Here is an 18,251-nt window from a genome sequence, read left to right as displayed (position 1 = left end):
AGTAGGTAGGCGAAGTAAGAATCATAAAAAAAATATAAGTGTTATTAGTTTATATTTATCAATTAACAAAATGCAAAGTGATTAAACAGGATGGAAAGTCAAATGCCTCAGTGACTCCTCCCCAAAAAAAATGTTTTTATGGCAATTAGGCAGTCACTGTATATGGAGTGGGTTCACAAGCTGAGCAAATTTCATATGCATTGGGTGTCGGCTGTATCTTACAGCCCACACTTGCCTGCAATTGCTGGCACTGGACATTAGTCTGATCCTGGTACTTTAAAGCGACTCTGTACCCACAATCTGACCCCTCCAAACTGCTTGTACCTTCAGATAGCTGTTTTTAATCCAAGATCTGTCCTGGGGTCCGCTCGGCAGGTAATGCAGTTATTGTCCTAAAAAACAACTTTAAAACTTGCAGCCCTGTGCCAAACCTTAGCCTAGCCAAGCCGTAGCCTAGAGTGTGTGTGCATTAGGCTGGCACAACTTCTCTGTCCCTCCTCCCCGCCCTCTTCATCATAAGGAATGCTCCAGGCAGATTGTCTCCTATTCATCAGCTGTGAGAACACTGTACATGGGCTGGATCGTTAAGGCACCTGTGTTCACTGCAGAGGAATAGGAAAAATCCTGCCAGTGGCATTCCTAATGATGAAGAGGGTGGGGAGGAGGGACGGAGGGGTGGTGCAAAGTTAGGGCACAGATACTCTAAGCCCCGGCCGTTTGGCACGGGGCTGCAAGTTTAAAAGTTGTTTTTTAGGACAATAACTGCATCACCTGCCGAACGGACTCCAGGACAGATCTTGGATTAAAAGCAGCTATCCGAAGGTACAAGTGGTTTGGGGGACAGATTGTGGGTACAGAGTCAATTCGACCCTTTAGATGCTGCGATAAATAGCCATCGCATCATGTAAATGATAACTTTACAGGAGCCACACTAGTCAGATCTACAATTGGTAACAATTTGTTGGTATAGCAGTTCGAGGCCTCATACAATCTGCCAAAGGCACGCTATAAAGTTAGAGCACCAACTTCACAGATCAGTGCAATACATTTGAATTAGAGGTGGCAGGTGAGCAGGACATTGCAATGACGGGCTGAGGAACGCCCCCAGTACACTGAACAGAGTAATTAGCATATTATGTTCGGATCAAACTACAGGAAAGTGGTGCTACAGAGAGAAATAAAACTGGCGCTGGAATGTGCAGCTCTGCTGGTACAGGAATCATTCCCCAAAAAAAAATAAAAGAATAATAATATATATATATATATATATATATGTGTGTGAAAAACATGTAGAATTGGCAAGTGTGGAACCACCTGAATTTCCAAAGTTTGGCCACATATAAGAAGATCACTAAATAAAAAAACAGTTATCAAAAAGTCACATTTACACAAAAATTGTACTGATAAAAACTACAGATCATAGCAAAAGCTTTTTCCAATGCTAGATAACCCCTTTGGTTGAGTAGGGGTACATAATGCTGTAAAAGAAAAAATCATCAAGGATGTAAAAGGAATTTATTTTTATTTTGGAACACAAGAAATGCAGAAAAATGATGCTCCTATTCAACAATTCATCAGTAGCTACAACATTGCCACTATGTACAAAATATCCAATGATAAATGTGTTACACATATAAAAATACAGTATGCATTACAATATGTACAATGTGCAAAACATCTGGCATCCGAACATCATGATATGGAATTGATTGCATGGGGTGCAAACTGCAAATACGAAGGCATCAAAAAATCTCATAGAAAGGCAATACATCAATGGGCCCCTGAAAAAAAGTCACATTCAGATCTACAGGGGTTTACAGCGGTAGCGCGGATCACTGCGGTACTGTCATGTCATCATAAAGCAGCGAGCCACCAATAACATAGAACATCACAATAATTCTTCTGCAGCAGACAATAGCAAGGATGGTTCTAATCCATTTACTGTTTTATGAAGGTGTTAGGAACCGATTCTTGTGGTTACCTTGTAAAACTTTAAAAACAACACGATCATCACAATGACTCCTGTTGGCAAACTACCTTGTAGAGCTGGGGTTTACTTAATGTTAGTTCCTGGTCTTCATTGTATTTGGCTTAGTGTGTGTTATGCCATCTTGAAAGCTAATTTTTTTAAATAAAATAAATCCTGCAGTTGCTGTCATATGGTAATGTTTTGTATACTAGAACATTAATGAGCTAAAATTAGAATGAGTCGAGAGAGGCAAAGGAAGCCTCTTCCATAACATGGTCAGCCCATTTATTTCAACCCTATAATACTTAATTTCTCCTGTAGTGGCGTCGTAAAGGCGTGGAACAGATCAAAGTCAAAGAGGACAACCTTGTGAATTACATTCATTTTCTAAAATGAACTTGTCATTTAAAAAAAAAACCTCAAAAACTTTTTACACGTCAAAAGTAATTGTAATTTGAATCATGCCCATATTGAACTTGTGCCCTCGCGCACGCCACAAAAAAGTTGCAAATTCTTACCTTTTTCATGGCGTATGCCAGCTGTGGCATGCCACTTGGCGTGTCCCCCTCCCACGCCTTTTTTACTGGTGTAGATTTTTTTGGGCATTCTTATGACACCTTTTAGTTATTCGGGATGGGGCTTTAAGACCAGCGTACTCGTATTGGAGTCCTGGACATGTGACACAGAGTCGGGAGAAAAATTTTCAATGACAGGTAGACTTTTAAGCTTCATCTGTTTTCTTTGTGAAGATCTGAGACTGCATGTTTGTGAAGCAGACTCAAGGATCATGCAGATCAGTGATCTACAACCTATCGCTCTCCTGCTGTTGTAAAGTTTATATCTTTTAAGATGCCTCGACAGCTGGAAAGTCGCAGGTTAAAAACCAATGATTCTGAGATTCGGGTCATCTTAAACCAAGGTCAGAACTCTTTAAGGAAATAAGTTTTAAAAAGGCTCCGTCTCTTGTTGTCACTGTGTCACAGGTCCTGTTCCACTGTATGGAAGTGCTTTGCTCATACATCCATACAATTCAGTCTGTGGTCTAGTTGCATGGAAAAACATCAGTGTCTGTACAAGGGTCTCACTGTATACTGTATATCATGAAAAGTACAATTTGTTAAACAGGAGCCATTTATAGATGGCTGAACTGAGATGGCTAAACCTCCCAATAAGGAAAACTGAGGGGATATAATTATGTAACTGGTCTTTATCTCATAAATAAGCTGACAAGCCTATGGTGACTGGTATAAAATAACGCAACTAATGTGTATCATCAAACCAACAAAATGGCGACATGAGCCCCGTATGGTCTTGTCAATGTTAAACATATAGCTTATCATTGCACGTGCATGTATGGACTGACTGATAATACACCTGAAAAAGTGTAAAGAATAGGAACAATGAATGGCCACTAATCTGCGGTGTTATTTTACTGGTACCTATGGAGAGTGGTAATTCATGTAACGGCTGGAAATGGAAACAATTTGCATTGGGGGGGGGGCAATTATGGGGTCGCAGCTTTGCCTTTTTGGATGCCCTGAGCAGGCCTATATGGATAATGATTCCCTTTACAACAGGGGCGTCAAAACTGATGGCCCTCCAGCTGCCATGATGACTTGATGGTTCAGGCCATGAAAGTGATGACAGATTCCCTTTAAAACCTACTAATATTATGAACAGAAGGGTAATTTGCAGCATTTTTTAAATGCTAATCCTAATCAATTTCCTGGCCCTTAAGAATTCAATATGAGACACAATCAAGCTGTGAAGGTACTACATGGGTCAGTTTACAATGATGTACGTTAGATGGAAAGAATTGGGAAACACAACTGTCAAAAATATCAGCAGAGGAGCGCAAAGATCAATGTGATATAAAAGCCACTGCTGTCTCTAATAAAAACTTGAAACTAGATTTAATGTATGTTAAAGGTCACCAGCTGACACTTCAGGTAGTAGTAGGTATCACTGCTGTTCTTCTAGTGTGAACATACATGATCCTGTAGATCCTTGCACCATCATCTTCAGTGTTGTAGCTGTAGACTGGCCCTACATTTATATACAAGTGTTGTCATAGAACCATTTGATCATAGTGCACATGACGTTATATTATAATTTACAGTATATTAACCCATAGTTACAGATTTATGTACTGGCCGCTTACAGATACACATGCCTTACAACAAGGCCTATTTTAAAAGCAATATTTGACAGCCAGCTGGGTTTATACCCAATAATACTAGATATAACGTTGTGACGGTCTATCACATTACCATTATAAAAATGCAAGTAAAGACAACACACACAGAATGCGCTAAGCCCAGCCTTAAGAGTCCGCTTTAATATGCTCTGAGAATCCTAAAGCCTGTTTCATAGTATAGATTGGCACTAATGTTTTTGTATCTCCAGCCCAATGACTTATAACAGCTTTGCCAGCCATACACTGTCAGTCAAATAGTAGGCCATACACAGTGTGCTCTACAGGGCTTACAACAAATGTAAGGGATTGTTTTCACATGAAGAAGAATCAAAAACAGATCCTGTCCATTTAGGAGCAGATATGGTTATGAATCTACCGAATCATAACACAGGATGTTCAGATCTGCTTTACTCCAGAAACAGCGCCGCTCGTATCCAAAGGCTGGTTATAGTATCACAGCTCAACACCATTCACTTGACATATCCCATGGACAAGTGTGGACCTGCGATGCTATGTTTTCACTCAGTGGAAGAATTTGTAATTTGAACTCAATTGTCATATAAACATTCATTTAACAGCCATAAAATCGAGAGCACTGACCTTTTCAGCCGTTTACAGCCCAGATATGTTTCTTACAAGAATAGATGTTTTTTGAGTTATAGCTTCTTGCTGTAGACCTAATATCGGCTAATATATGGCAAAAACAGCAGCAACAATTGTGAAAAAGCAAGTCATAAAACAGGCTAAAACAAACAACTTAAAATACAGGTGCCATTTTAGCCTTTTGGAGCCAAAAAAATTACAGGGCAAACAGCAGTGTCAGAGTGTGTGTGTGTGTGTGTGTGTGTGTGTGTGTGAACATCCCTTCTTTGTTAAAAAGCTAAAAACTAGAAGTCTAAATGACTGAAAATTATTTTGGGGGTTATTCCTGTTGAATCTTCCTACTATGACTCTCATCTTAGAGAATCAGGAAAAGAAGCATAATCCGAGAAATTCAAATAAAAATTTTGGTACGGTGGCGAAAAAGTAAAAATGAATGTTATGCTCATGTTACATCAGCAGTTTCCTTCACTATAACCTGTGAAGACAAATTTACTGGTATGTCTTATAATACTGCTTTACCCTCCAAGATGAGAACATGAAACCTCTAGTCAATCACTCTTGTGAATTCTCAATCACTGGATGTCTTCAGAAAAGCCAGGTTTGACTATGGTAGACTACCCTTCTTATAAAATTATGCCCGTTACTACATGCAGAAATAGCGTACAGCTACTCTTAGTCAAGGAAACACCAGTCTATGTTTTATGTATTTACAATCTCATTTCTCCCTTTGTATATTTCAGTTCATAACTATATTTACAAGGTTTACTTTTTTTTTTTTCCAAAAATATCCTATATACATGTCTCTTTGTAGTGGACCATTCCAAGCTCATATCCCTTTCTTCTCCCACACATCAGACTAGGATCTATATTGTCCAGTCTAACACTTTTTATTCCTATTTTTTTGGTGCATGCCATTTTGGGAGGAAAAGCAAAAAAAAAAAAAAGCCTGTGCGTTTAATCTATAGCAGGTGACCTCTCAATAAAAAAAAAAAATACAATTTTGTACAGTATATTACAGTAGGTTTAGGAGAGAAGGCCATAAAAATCCCTTTGTTCTCAACAGTTACAAAAAGCAATATAAAATAATGCAAACCAACACAATTTCATACAAAAAAACTCCTACAACTAATACATTAAACCAGCATTTTCCAGCAATACACTTATGTCATGATATATAAACAGCCCAACAAATGTAAGATTTTGCGTTTTTTTGTTTTTGGGAAAAAAAAACTAAATCTGTAGGCTTGTCTATGATCCGACAGGAAAATGGCAGTAAATTGTAGATTCTCTTTAATGTATGCTTTCTACGAGGTTTACATCATCCTTTCAGGTGGTACGACCGATAAAGCCAATTACACATGATGCAAGTCTTCACCCTGCGTATCTTGTGAAGATTAGAGTGCGAACCCTGAACCAGTCAGTGCTTTGCCATGTATTCGTGTGGGCTCAGCCTGTTCACAGGAACAGTCAAGTGCAGTAATGTTTAGTGGGGGAAAAAATGATTTGAAAAAAAACATACAGACAAATCAGTAAAGTAGATTTGTGTACAGTTAGCCCATTCCGTTTTTTAATCTCCTGATGCTACTCAGCATTTTTGACCTACATGTGCGGGTCACCGTTTAGGTTTTGGTTTTCACCTGTACAATGTAGTGTCTCTCCCTAGCGGCCTGCCAGTAACATATTTGGGAATCCAGTGCAGTTAAATGCTGCAGATCACTTTGTATCCAGCTGTTTGGTGTAATTGCTGCAATTACAACCATTTTCCAGCCTATGTTTTTAAAGTAAAATCCCAGATCTACAGTAAACGTCTACTCCCATTGCAGCTGCAAGTCATTAGTGTCCAAAAAGTCAGTGGAGAACATGCTTGGGATGGTGGAGCTTAAAGGCGTAAGAGAAGAAGCCGAATTGGGCATCGTAATATCCAGCCACTCCATGTTGTCCAGGTTTGTGTCTTGGAGGTCTAAAGATAAGCAACTGTTTGCAGTGAATGGGGTATCTGTGGTCTCCATTGGTGTCTGATCATGGTCCAGTATGCTGTGAAGATCATTGTTCAGGTCATCGATGAGAGAAAATGTATCTCTGCCATCACTATGGCTTTCTAGATGAGGAATGTTAGTCCCTGATGGTAGAGTTCCATCTAAGAAGGCCTCCAGTTGGCTTTCTAAGCTAATAGACAGACTGTTTGTTGGTTCCAACGACAATGGAGGGGCTACATGTATCTGCGGGGGAGGCCTTGATACCACAGTGTTCACTGGCATGGTGGTTACACTGGCAGTAACTGGTCTCATCTTTGATATTGGAGAGGGTTGTTCTTTAATAAGTGGAGAAATTTCTGGAAAATTAAACAGACAAGGTTAACTCTTCTAAAAGCTACACTAGAGAGACACATAATAATATGCTTTTAGAGTATCACTGTCACTTTCAAAATCCAAAAATCTCAATTTAAAATCAGTAGGCGATGTGATATAAAGCATGTTTGCAACTTACATTCACTATTTTTATTTTTTTTCATTAGTTCTCATGCTGTAAAACAAAGCTATACTCATGTGAAATCCAGGTCTAGTCTCCTGAAGGCAGACTCTTAGTCTTGTGCTGGTTGAAAAAAGAGACCAAACACAAAGTCTGGCCAGTACAGAGAGGCATGGCTCAATACATCCGTCAATCAAATGACTGACTTCTAGGTGACCGCAGAAGACCTGGGAAATACGAGACTTCCTGTAATTAGACTCTTTATTAAAAAAAAAAAAGGTGCTGTGTTTCCCATGATAACTAAAAAAAAAAAAATCTAACCTGCTGGTTGCTCCCTAGTGGGCATGGGGCGCTGAGGATGAAGGTATGTCTGTTACCTCCATCATTGGCACCGTTCCCGTGCTTTTAGCTGTGAAATCTTCTGCCCAGTAAACAGTTAGACACAATGGGGTTGGGCCTGCCCCTCCATTGCTAAGCCTTAGGGTGGTGGGGGAGGGGGGGGTGGATCACCGCACGGAGGGCAGGGCTATGGATTGGTGCTTGGGGGCAGTAACCCCTTTTCTCCCCAAAGGCTAACCAGGCAGAAGATTTCATAGCTAACAGCATGGAAACGGCACAGAGGATAAAGGTAACAGACATACCTTCATTCTCAGCACCCCCGTGCCCACTAGGGAGCTATAAGCAGGTATATACACCGGTATGTTCAGCATTTCTGTCACTACTTTATACTGCCTTCATTTAAGGCGCCATAAACCTAGTGACAGATTCCCTTTAACTACAAAATAACACTCTTTTTAGAGTTGTACCTGGAAGACAGTTTTGTTTACTTTGAATGTTCTGTTGACGTCCCTAAAGGACGGATTCTACTTGTTATACATGTTATATTATGTTCCTAATAGTCATGTAAAGATGTTACGTACTTCACTAACAAAAGTGTATTCTGATACATATTGCAATATACTTGAGTTTATATTGAAAAAAATACATGTTAATTGAAAAATTAAAAAAATTTCAATAAAAACTTTATGAACCAGAGTTGTACCTGGGACCTGGTGCCTAAGCGAACACAAACCCCTCTAACTCATAATTAGATACCAGAATTTTAAAAGACACATGGTACAAGGTGTGGGTGTAAGGCACTGTACCCTGGAGCACGAGAGCCAGGCGCTCACTGTAGATGGATCACTGACTACATGGACCTCCTGAAACATTTAGACATCTACGTGTATTTATGAAGGATACTAGTGGCCCTTTTTTTATGTAAAGATTAGGTTCAGTTTTCCATAAAAAGGGGAGGGGCGGCTGCAGGAAAACTAAAATAGAGTATATGGTCCTCATGGAGTTTGTAAGCATTACGTGTACTGAATAGTGCTGTGTGCGATTATGGCCTTTATGAAGTGCTACTTGAATGTGAATACGTTACTGTGCACAACAGATAAGCAGTCAGCAACAGCACTTGTCAGGCACACAATGCCTTTAAGGAAAGATCATGTAAAAGCTCTCCCTTGTTTTCCAGATGTATACATTTATCCAGATCCAATTTTAAATAGAGTATCCTCCTAGACAATAAAACCTTTTCTCAGAGTCTGATACTAACCGGCACTTGTATTCCCAGCAGTGATAAATTACCGACAACCAGCCTTCAACGCTAATAGATTTTCCAAACTGGAGGAGTCGTTTCTTTGTATGCCATGGGAAACATACAGCACTTGTATTGTTATCATGTATATGGCTGAACAAAGCTTTAAAGTGGAGCCTAATCCTCTGGAAATATGGAACATAGTAAATCAACACTAAATATATGCTTGGCTTCAGATATGGGTATAAGCTGCAATTTCAACTTCATAAGGGCTGCGTATCTGGGAGGAGATAAAGATGTATGGAAAAAAAATACAGCCTTTACTAATTTACTGGCAGACGTGTACTCCGTGAAGGTCACTCTCTGGACATGTATACTTATTTGGGCTTTTTATCGTGATACTCATAAATGGGCTTTATGAGGTTCTGCAGACATAGGCCTCATGCACATGTTCCGTGCATGGTCCATATATATATGGACGTGTGCAACAGAACGGGTTATTGGAAATCCTGACAGCATTACTGTATTATTACGATGCCGAGAGCTCTGAAACTGTTTAAATCTTTGCACTACTGTATTGACACAGCCGTGCAGCTGTGTCAGTACAGTAACGAGAAGATTAATGGAGCGCTCACACGTACAGGATCCGCAGCAGATTTCAAGTTGGAGATTCAAAGCAAATCAAATCTGGGCAGATTCTGTATGTGTGAACGCACCCTTCTACTTGGAAATGTATAAAAAAAAAGTTAAAGACTAGAAGTTACCATTCCCCTTAGTAATGGTGTGTGCCCCAAATGAACAGTGCCAGAGTGTTTAGTGCCAGGAAGAGTAACTGAAGAATTTTACCAGTATTGAAATGAATGGAGTATTTACTAATACAGATATGTCAGGAAAGCTCATGGGTCTTATTGAAAGCAAGTGTCATATTGTGGTCCTCCTCATGTTGAGCCGAGCATGGAGGTCTGGGGCTCTGGTGATTGGCGCTGCAGGAAAACAGTAACCACTAAAGTCAATAAACAACCATAAATAAAGTCGTTTCTGCACTGCCTCATAAGAGTCGTTCTATGTGGCCCCAATATATACCCCTTCTTCCTGATTTGGGGCAAAAGTGCAAAATTTTGCAGGAATCCAAAGACTGTATGAGAAGAAACATGGACTGTGATGGTCCTGATAAAGAGGGCAATATAAGAAAGACTTTAAAATAAAGGGATATGGTAACTAATTAGGGGAAGAGGTGCAATGTATTGTATGCAAATACCTGAGCTGATGATGATTTATCAGGGGTTTTTTATATCTTTTTTCCATACATTCACTGTGAAAAAGGAGACTTGTGCTGTGCTGAGGATGTGGTTGAAATCCAAACGGACTGCTGGCTATCAAATGTTTAAATCTCAGCACTCTCATTAACATCAGGACTCTGACAGCAAGATGAAACAGAGCTCAGAATTGACCGCTTGCCATGAAAATAATCAGCCTACGCTCTCTCCGCCGAGTATTGTAATGGATTCTCAAGCTGCAGGTTTTGCTCTGTCTCCCTTAGGTGCTAAATATAAAAGGGAAATGATGTCATGAGCCACACGCACCCATTATGTGCTGAAATAGCCAGTAATAAATCTGATCTTCCTTCAAAGACAGAAGGAGAGCAAACTGGGAAGAAAAATTGTGTTAAATGCATCTTTGAATGGTGTGTTAAAAATGACAAATTTATAGCGAAGGCCATAAAGAGCTTCAGTCTACGTATGAGATTGTAGGGAAGCCAAGCCAGATAGACACATAGCTCTAAAGTCTGTAACACTGCAGTCACACATTTCACTGCTCAAGCTGAAAAGAGCACAGGGTAAGCCTGGATCTCACAGGACATCCTGAGGTGCAGTTATTAAATATGGAGTTAAAGTGTACCTGTCGTTATAAAAAACTTTTGACATGGTCGCCCGGGTCTGAGTGAGCAGACCTGTACCGATCGGGAGATAGGGTGGGGAGAGGACTGCAGCTGCTGCGCGTGCTCTCCCCGCTCTGAGTTTAAAGAAAAAAAAAAAAAAGTCTGACTTATAATGGGCTTTTATAAAGCCGGACTCTATAGTGATCTCCATAAGATATTGTATTGTAACTCTCAGCATCTCAGCAGACTATTAGGGGAAGCTGAGAGTTGTACTTGCAAAACAGCTAGAAAGCTGAAGGTTCAAGATCACTGCAGACACTCAAATAATAATGTAGAAGCCACAGACTACCTTTAGATAAGGGCATAGTCATGGCATCAATGTTGACAATATCGCAGCGGGTATGTATGGTAGTGGCCTAACACAATGGACGTTAAGTTTGTCACATGAACATTCTCAGTTGTTCTTAATGGTCTAAGAGGGACAGGCATAAAAAGCAGAGATCAGAATGGTACCCTAATGTAAAGAGTCTGTCTTATATTGGGTTCTCACCCCCATCCACCCCCTTTACCCTTGGTCGGAGCTACTGCTGCTCTGAGGTCTAAGCAGAAGTTCCTGTATACTCAGCACAAGGACTTCTGGTGCAATGGTCACTTACATTTGTTCAGAATATCCATATAGTGGAGTAAATACACAAGGGGACATTTTTAAAAGCCAGCCGAGAAGCTGCCCATAAATACCCATCAGGCTGCTAGAGCTATTCTCTTTTTGCTTCTCACAGACTTCCTTTTTACTTTAGCCTTTCACTATTTTTTTTTATCTTCTGCTTTGGTGATAAACATTTTGAATTTTTATTCATAAGACTCAAAACCTTCACACCTTCTACTATATATAAGTTCCAGACTGATCATTGCTGTGCAGCCCAGCTAAGGCTTCTAAGGCCCAGAACAAGGGTTAACAGACGGCTGCAATGAGTTCTGCATACAAAGGACGGCTGCTTTGCCTCCTCAATTCACGGTTTAATTTTCCTTCAGCTGTTACTTATTTAAGTTTGGCTCCAGTCTTCAAGTCAGCGGCCAATATGCCTGTAACACAAGTCTGTCATTCTCCTATCAGCAGAGCTGCTCATTGAGAGTGACTGTCAGGAAGCTGAAGCAGGGCTGCAGGCTCTTGACATACATTCACTTTAGAGTATAGAAAAGAAAAGAACTCCTGTACCACAGAGAAGTGTCTTAAAGGCAATTTCCATAGACTTAAGAAGGTTATAGTAAATTGTTAGGAGATCTGCTGTCCCATCAGCTGGAAAATCACAATGTTATGCTGGGAAGATGCAGCCGTGTCATGTTGTGGCTACAACACACTGGGTAGATGTTTTCAAAGTGCAAAGAAAGGAAAATAAGTAACAGGCAGCGCAGGAAAACTAGAGCTGATGTTTTAAAATGTGAACACAGCCCAGTAATAAGAAGACATCCTAGAGCTTTGTCTAGAAGGCATTATGTCAAAGTGCTTGTCCAACATCTAGTGACTCTCTATAATGCTAAGTTAATATGTCCTACATCAGATTCCCTTACAGTGTGGATGGACTGCTTTTCCCAGAATGCATATGAGAAATGCTGGCAGATTTCAGCTATAAAGACTGCAGAATTGTGACTGCAACTCTGGACTATACAACAAGCTGTACGGCAATATGTAATTTAGACAAACTTTTAAGGCAGAAAGCTAAAGGTAGAAAACTTATTGGACCACTTGTGAATAAAAGGTATTGCATGCAGTTCCTTACCTCCACTTTTTATGAGTATATCAAACAAGTCATCCATCTGCTGGCTGTGTGCATTTGTAACCTATGTAGCAATAGAAATAAAATACATGAAATACACCTTCGCCTCTTACATAACATCTACAGCATTAGTCTCAAAGATGCAATGTACATATAGGCAAACAATATGTTTGGTCAGGACAGGGAAACCATTTATCGGCAGGAGTTCCTGCTCCTGTACACCCGTTCAGAGATCAGAGGTCTATACTAACTAGTACAGTCACTGGGCCAGGGATATATGGACAATTTGGGTTCATCCATCAAATCCAAAATGATCATTGGATTCTTCACAGCGAATTGTCCTAAAATGAATTTTAGGAAGTTTGTTCCCCTCTAATTATTTAGGCCCCATTATGCCCATAACCCTAAACAAACTAAAGAATTGCGAGTTTCATAGCGATCATAACAAAGAGACTAGATGCACTTGTACAAGGCTCCTAAGAACGAAGAGTCAAAAAAGTGCACTGGGGGACTAAAAAGCCCCCAGCGGCAACTCTTATCACCACTAAAGATGGCCGCCCTACCTTCTGTGACTGACAGGTAGAGCTCTGTGTTATGGGCTAAGCCAGCGGACGTGTTGAGGCTGACCGTGATGCGGGAACATTCACCCGGTGTGCATCGGCACAGTCATGGCACAGAGTCCTGACTGCCAGTTACAGCTGGAAGGGCAGAGATTTTCAACGATGAGAGGTATTGCAGTCACAGTCTCTTTATGTCTCTGATGGTTTCATGGCAATTTTCTATTTGTATAATTCCTTTTAAAATGTGTGAATAAACAGCTATTTTCCTATTGGTGTCAAGAGAAAACAATAGGTAAATACAAAGAACAGTCTCTAAAAGCAGCTTTAGGCTGGGTTCACACTATGTATATTTCAGTCAGTATTGTGGTCCTCATATTGCAACCAAAACCAGGAGTGGATTAAAAACACAGAAAGGATCTGTCCACACAATGGTGAAATTGAGTGGATGGCCGCCATATAACAGTAAATAACTGCCATTATTTCAATATAACAGCCGTTATTTTAAAACAACAGCAAATATTTGCCATTAAATGACGGCCATCCACTCAATTTCACCATTGTGTGAACAGATCCTTTCTGTGTTTTTAATCCACTCCTGGTTTTGGTTGCAATATGAGGACCACAATACTGACTGAAATATACATAGTGTGAACCCAGCCTTAGGTTGTATGCGACGTTGGCTAAGGGTCTATTTACACAGAAAGATTATCTGACAGATTATCTGCCAAAGATTTGAAGCCAAAGCCAGAAACAGACTATAAAAAGAGATCAGGAAAGCCTGAGATGTTTCCTCTTTTCAAATCCATTCCTGGCTTTGGCTTCAAATCTTTGCCAGATAATCTTTCTGTGCAAATGGACCCTAAAGATGCCTGTTCCAATTAAACACAATAAAAAGGAGAATATTCCCACTTATGGCCATTTAGACACTGGTATTTCTATATTACACTGATACATAAAAATGGATCCTGAACTTTATAACTTTCTTTCAATATGAGCATGGAACATGTGAGTCAGAAGGAAGCAGGACACAAGTCCCAGTTCTGCTATTATGCGGTTTTATAGCATCTTGGAAAGATGTAGTTTGGTTTGTAATCATAGCATCCAGTGCTGATAGAAAGGCTCCTCTATTGTCCATGAGCGCCGCAGCTAGACAGGCCAGCATATGTGGAAATGCTAATATAGGCTGGGTGTTGTCTTTCTGCAATCTGAGAAAACAAGCGTCTTTCAGGAAAGTTTTATTAATTTCCTTTTTTATTCTGCATTGATGGTTTCCACTTCTGTCTGACAGATGTTTCTAATACCTGAGCTGTGATTCACTGACACCAGCACAAACTTCAATGCAGCAACTTCAAAGCACATCTGAACACACAGAGGTTTCGTGAACCCAAATCATCAGGTTTACAGGAAAACAAACACTTTTTATTACCTAAACCCAGATAAATAGTCAAATTGTACATTACTATTGTAGACATTGCATGAGGAAATATTTTTCAGGAACAGTCCAGAAAATGCACTGCATAAGGCCTTCTTGTAGCTAACTTGACAAGGCTGAAAATGTCTAGTGACATTTTCTGATCCCTATGTGTAATTGGACTGGCTTCTCTAACCACCAGTGATCAGCTAACATCACAGAAACTTCTTTATGGTCACTCATTCCCCTGCAGTATACAGCCCCAAAGAAATAGCATAACAGGGTATTACTACGAGGTACCCAGAAAAAAAGTCAGTGCAACCATGAAAAAAGGGAAAGAATCATCAGATTAGGTTAAATATTTTGGTGATTTTTTCCCCTAAATTTTCAGGTAACCATTTGAATTTAAAAACTTCAGTTGTCTTGCAGTTGCAGCTTTCAGTTTGGCCAATAAGCCTAATAATAATCTGACACATTCTGTTCTTTACAGGAAACTTTCCAGCAGTGCCCTCCTTATCATCACAGACAGTGACAGGTGATACCAGTGGATAAGTAAGACTGGATCAGTCCATTCACAATAGGTTTGGCCACTGCACGCACTTTCCTCCCTACACAAAGACCTCTGCACTGGTCATAGTGCACACCTAGAAAACTCTCCTATAGAAGTCAATGGGGTCAGCTTCAGTTTATTTATCCCTCGTCTATAGGACTTGCTGTAAAGTGAATCTCAAAATGATGGGCAGAATGCTCAGGCAATATGGCTGCCAACATACTATGTACATATACATAAAAATGCACAAATGACACGTATGGCTGCTTGTATTCCGTGAACGGTGTGACCAGCAATGCCAGATTACGATCCATTAGCGCACTGCTATAAATTTGTGACAGCTCCTATAAAAAACTAAATTTACAGATTCAAGACTTGTATTCTGCTGACAAACTGAATTTCTCCACAGTTCTGCAGCCATAATATTGGAGTTGCTCCTGCTTCTAGAGACAGTGAATCCAATAATAATATTATGCTAGGAAATTGTTCATTTGCTGCTTGTACATGGAGCAATTCTCATAATAATATTATATTAAAGAGCTGATCATAGAGTGGTTCCCTAATATTATACTCATGGCCCCTAAACCAACTTGAACTACATACAAGAAGCAACAGAACTGCCCCACCACATGGCTAAACTGTGACATTAATGTAAAACTTACCCCTGGGAAATACACAGAATTTGTGTCACAGATGTGTGTTGCTTATTAAGTAGTTACTGTCCCTCTAATGTGTCTGATATTAGGCATGGGAATATGCCACAACCCACAGGGCAATACAGGTACCAAAGCAGCTATATGTCAATCTAGTGAGTATGGAGCATGTGGGATATTCTGATTAATAGGTCATATCTGTTGGAAACCGTCCTGGCCACAATAAATTGCATCTCCCCACGCCTGATGTCAGCTAAGGTGGGGAGTCTATTAAACATGAATGCTCCCCCTGGAGAACTTGTTTCTGGTTACTGCAAACCACTACCATTCACAAGGTATATTTATATGAGGCCATGAAATGTCTGAAGTGTGAAGCACCCACCTCACTGTGAGACGGAGGCTGAATACTACGGGCCTGCTTGATGGCTTCTTCATAGCGGGGAGGGTCTTTATTTTTAGCAGCTGAGTTGTTGAACACAGAATGCTGGACAATGTACTGCTGGGACGGAGACGTGGTGGTGGTGGACTGTGGAAGGAACATAGGCACAATAAGTTATCAGACAACACAACCTGCTCACTGGGGGCATGCACACCAAATGTATTAGACATATGGAATGGAAATAATATTTATTTATGACGTCATCTTTATGTTAATATGATTTCCCCATAAATAACTGTAGAATAGTTCTTGACAGTCATGGCTGTCAGGGCTAGACTTGTGTCCTTCTTATGAACATGTGACATCGTTGGTGGGGTCAAAACCTTATACAAAAAGACAGTGCCCTGACCGCTGCACCACCCAGCACGTGTAACTCTACCATAAGGCCCTATTCCACAGGCAGACAGTGAGGAGCTATCAGCGCTCGTTTGCTCCTTGTTCCCCGCTCGCTGCCACCGCTATTCCACGCAGTGGCAGCGCACGGGTGAGTGCGTGAGGGGCCGCGGGGGGGCTGCCCGGGTTATCGCTAGATCGTCCGGGCAGCCCATAGAGAATAGTGGCGGTCTGCTGCTGCTGCCGCTCCTTTTCCACCGAGCGACGGGAGCAGATTGCTGCTATCCTGGTCGTTTGTAAAATAAAAACCCAATGTGAATATGGAACACACTCCCAGAATATGCAATACAAGTGATCTACATGTATAACGCACAGCAGAGGATAAAGTCACTATGGATGCACTGTACATTTAATGTCTAACCTCATGAAGTGATGTTGGCCCATTCTGTACTGGAGCGGCTTGCTGTGTCCTTGAAGTAGTCAACACGTTGTTTAATGATGGGGAAACTGACGTGACTGGGTTTTTAGGATATGAAAATACATTGTTTGACGTTGCAGGGGGACATACCTAAGGGTAAGAAATATAGTACAAGGTTGTTACCCCAAGACATAGACGGACTTGTAAAATCACACCAGCAATATCTATAGAATAACACAGCCTGGAATGGTGACTGCTGCTGTCTGGGTCTTTCTGGCTTTTCCATAAAGTGTAGTTATTCAAAGGATTTTCACATTTGCAAACACATATTAAGCCATTTCCTGCTATAGACCGTATCCAGCAGCAGACTATTTTATCTTTGATGTCAGATGACAGGGTGCATGTGAATGAAGAAATAAGAACTGACAATGTAATACTGACTATCGTCACTGTCTGTGGAACAGAGTTGTAATGTTCCATTTGTATTAAATAACAGAATGCACTATCTCCACCTGCTGGACATTACATGTAATACATCCTGCAAGAATTTTTTTTCTAAAACAAAGGCGTAAACCACAACCTGAAGAACAGTATAGTCAGGGCATAATATTACTGGTCTGTATATGCTGTGTAAAGGAATCACAAACCTTTCTGGGTTGTGGGTTCTGGTTGATCATATGTGGTGTAAACTTTTCTTGTATCACCTGTGCTGGTGCTTTCTGAGAGGATGGTGCTTGGACCAGAGTAGCAGGTGTAGAATTCAGAACTGAAGGCTGAGATGTAGTTGGTGCTTGTGCTGGAGCCTATGGATTATAAGCATGTATAATTATTTAAAGGAGAATTAGATTTTAGTAGGGCTAAAAACATTTATTATGAGCCAAACAGGAGAGAACATCACAATTCCCTGACTACTTACACAATCCATACTTGCTTAAGTGCAGACAAGCAGTATCATAGCAAAGCTAGATGCTCATTTGGGGCATAAGGCAGAGAGAACAGTAAAGGACTTAAGGAGGACATACTGTATGTATTAGTAAATCCTTGTATCCACCATGAAACAATTTTAAAACCTCTTTTCTTAGCTCTATGATGTGCTGTTCCTCTGTAAGGGTACTATTACACAAAGCAATAATCAACCATACTTGTCCGATTACCAGACATTCTGGGGGATAATCTTTTCGTGTAATAGGTCATGTTTTAAATCATTGATCAGCCGACATGCACAATGTCGGCTGATCATTGATTTAAAGCATTACCTAAAATCCCAATAACGATAGTGTCTGTCTGCTGGCTCTAAAGATTGTCCAGGCAGCTCTCTGCGGCCTCCCCACTTGATGTCAGTGCGTGTAATAGCACCGACAGCGAGCGGGGAACGAGGAGCAAGCAAGCGCTGACCTGATCGGTAGGCGCTTGCTT

At 40.5% G+C, this 18,251-nt stretch overlaps 1 protein-coding gene and 1 long non-coding RNA gene across 7 annotated transcripts in view; one reads left to right on the top strand and one right to left on the bottom strand.

Annotated features, from left to right (window-relative positions):
- Window positions 1-18,251, top strand: part of LOC138801169 (uncharacterized) — a 92,845-nt gene that overhangs the window by 43,887 nt on the left and 30,707 nt on the right. The gene's annotated exons all lie outside the window — the stretch shown is intronic.
- The window catches only part of MRTFB (myocardin related transcription factor B), a 220,456-nt gene continuing 203,710 nt past the window's right edge, over window positions 1,506-18,251 (bottom strand). For all 6 annotated transcript variants that reach the window (XM_069983711.1, XM_069983712.1, XM_069983715.1 and 3 more), the window contains 5 exons: window positions 17,483-17,638; window positions 16,839-16,985; window positions 16,028-16,171; window positions 12,475-12,535; window positions 1,506-7,101 (listed from right to left, as the gene is read on the bottom strand). In XM_069983711.1, the coding sequence (XP_069839812.1) occupies window positions 6,578-7,101; window positions 12,475-12,535; window positions 16,028-16,171; window positions 16,839-16,985; window positions 17,483-17,638 (1,032 nt within the window). In that variant the 3' untranslated portion in view covers window positions 1,506-6,577. The remainder of the gene's footprint in view (window positions 7,102-12,474; window positions 12,536-16,027; window positions 16,172-16,838; window positions 16,986-17,482; window positions 17,639-18,251) is intronic.

This window comes from Dendropsophus ebraccatus, chromosome 9 (genome assembly GCF_027789765.1).
Source record: "Dendropsophus ebraccatus isolate aDenEbr1 chromosome 9, aDenEbr1.pat, whole genome shotgun sequence".
Classification (NCBI taxonomy): Eukaryota; Metazoa; Chordata; class Amphibia; order Anura; family Hylidae; genus Dendropsophus; species Dendropsophus ebraccatus.
Note: the sequence above shows the minus strand (reverse complement) of the source record. Positions and strands in the feature narration are given on the sequence as shown.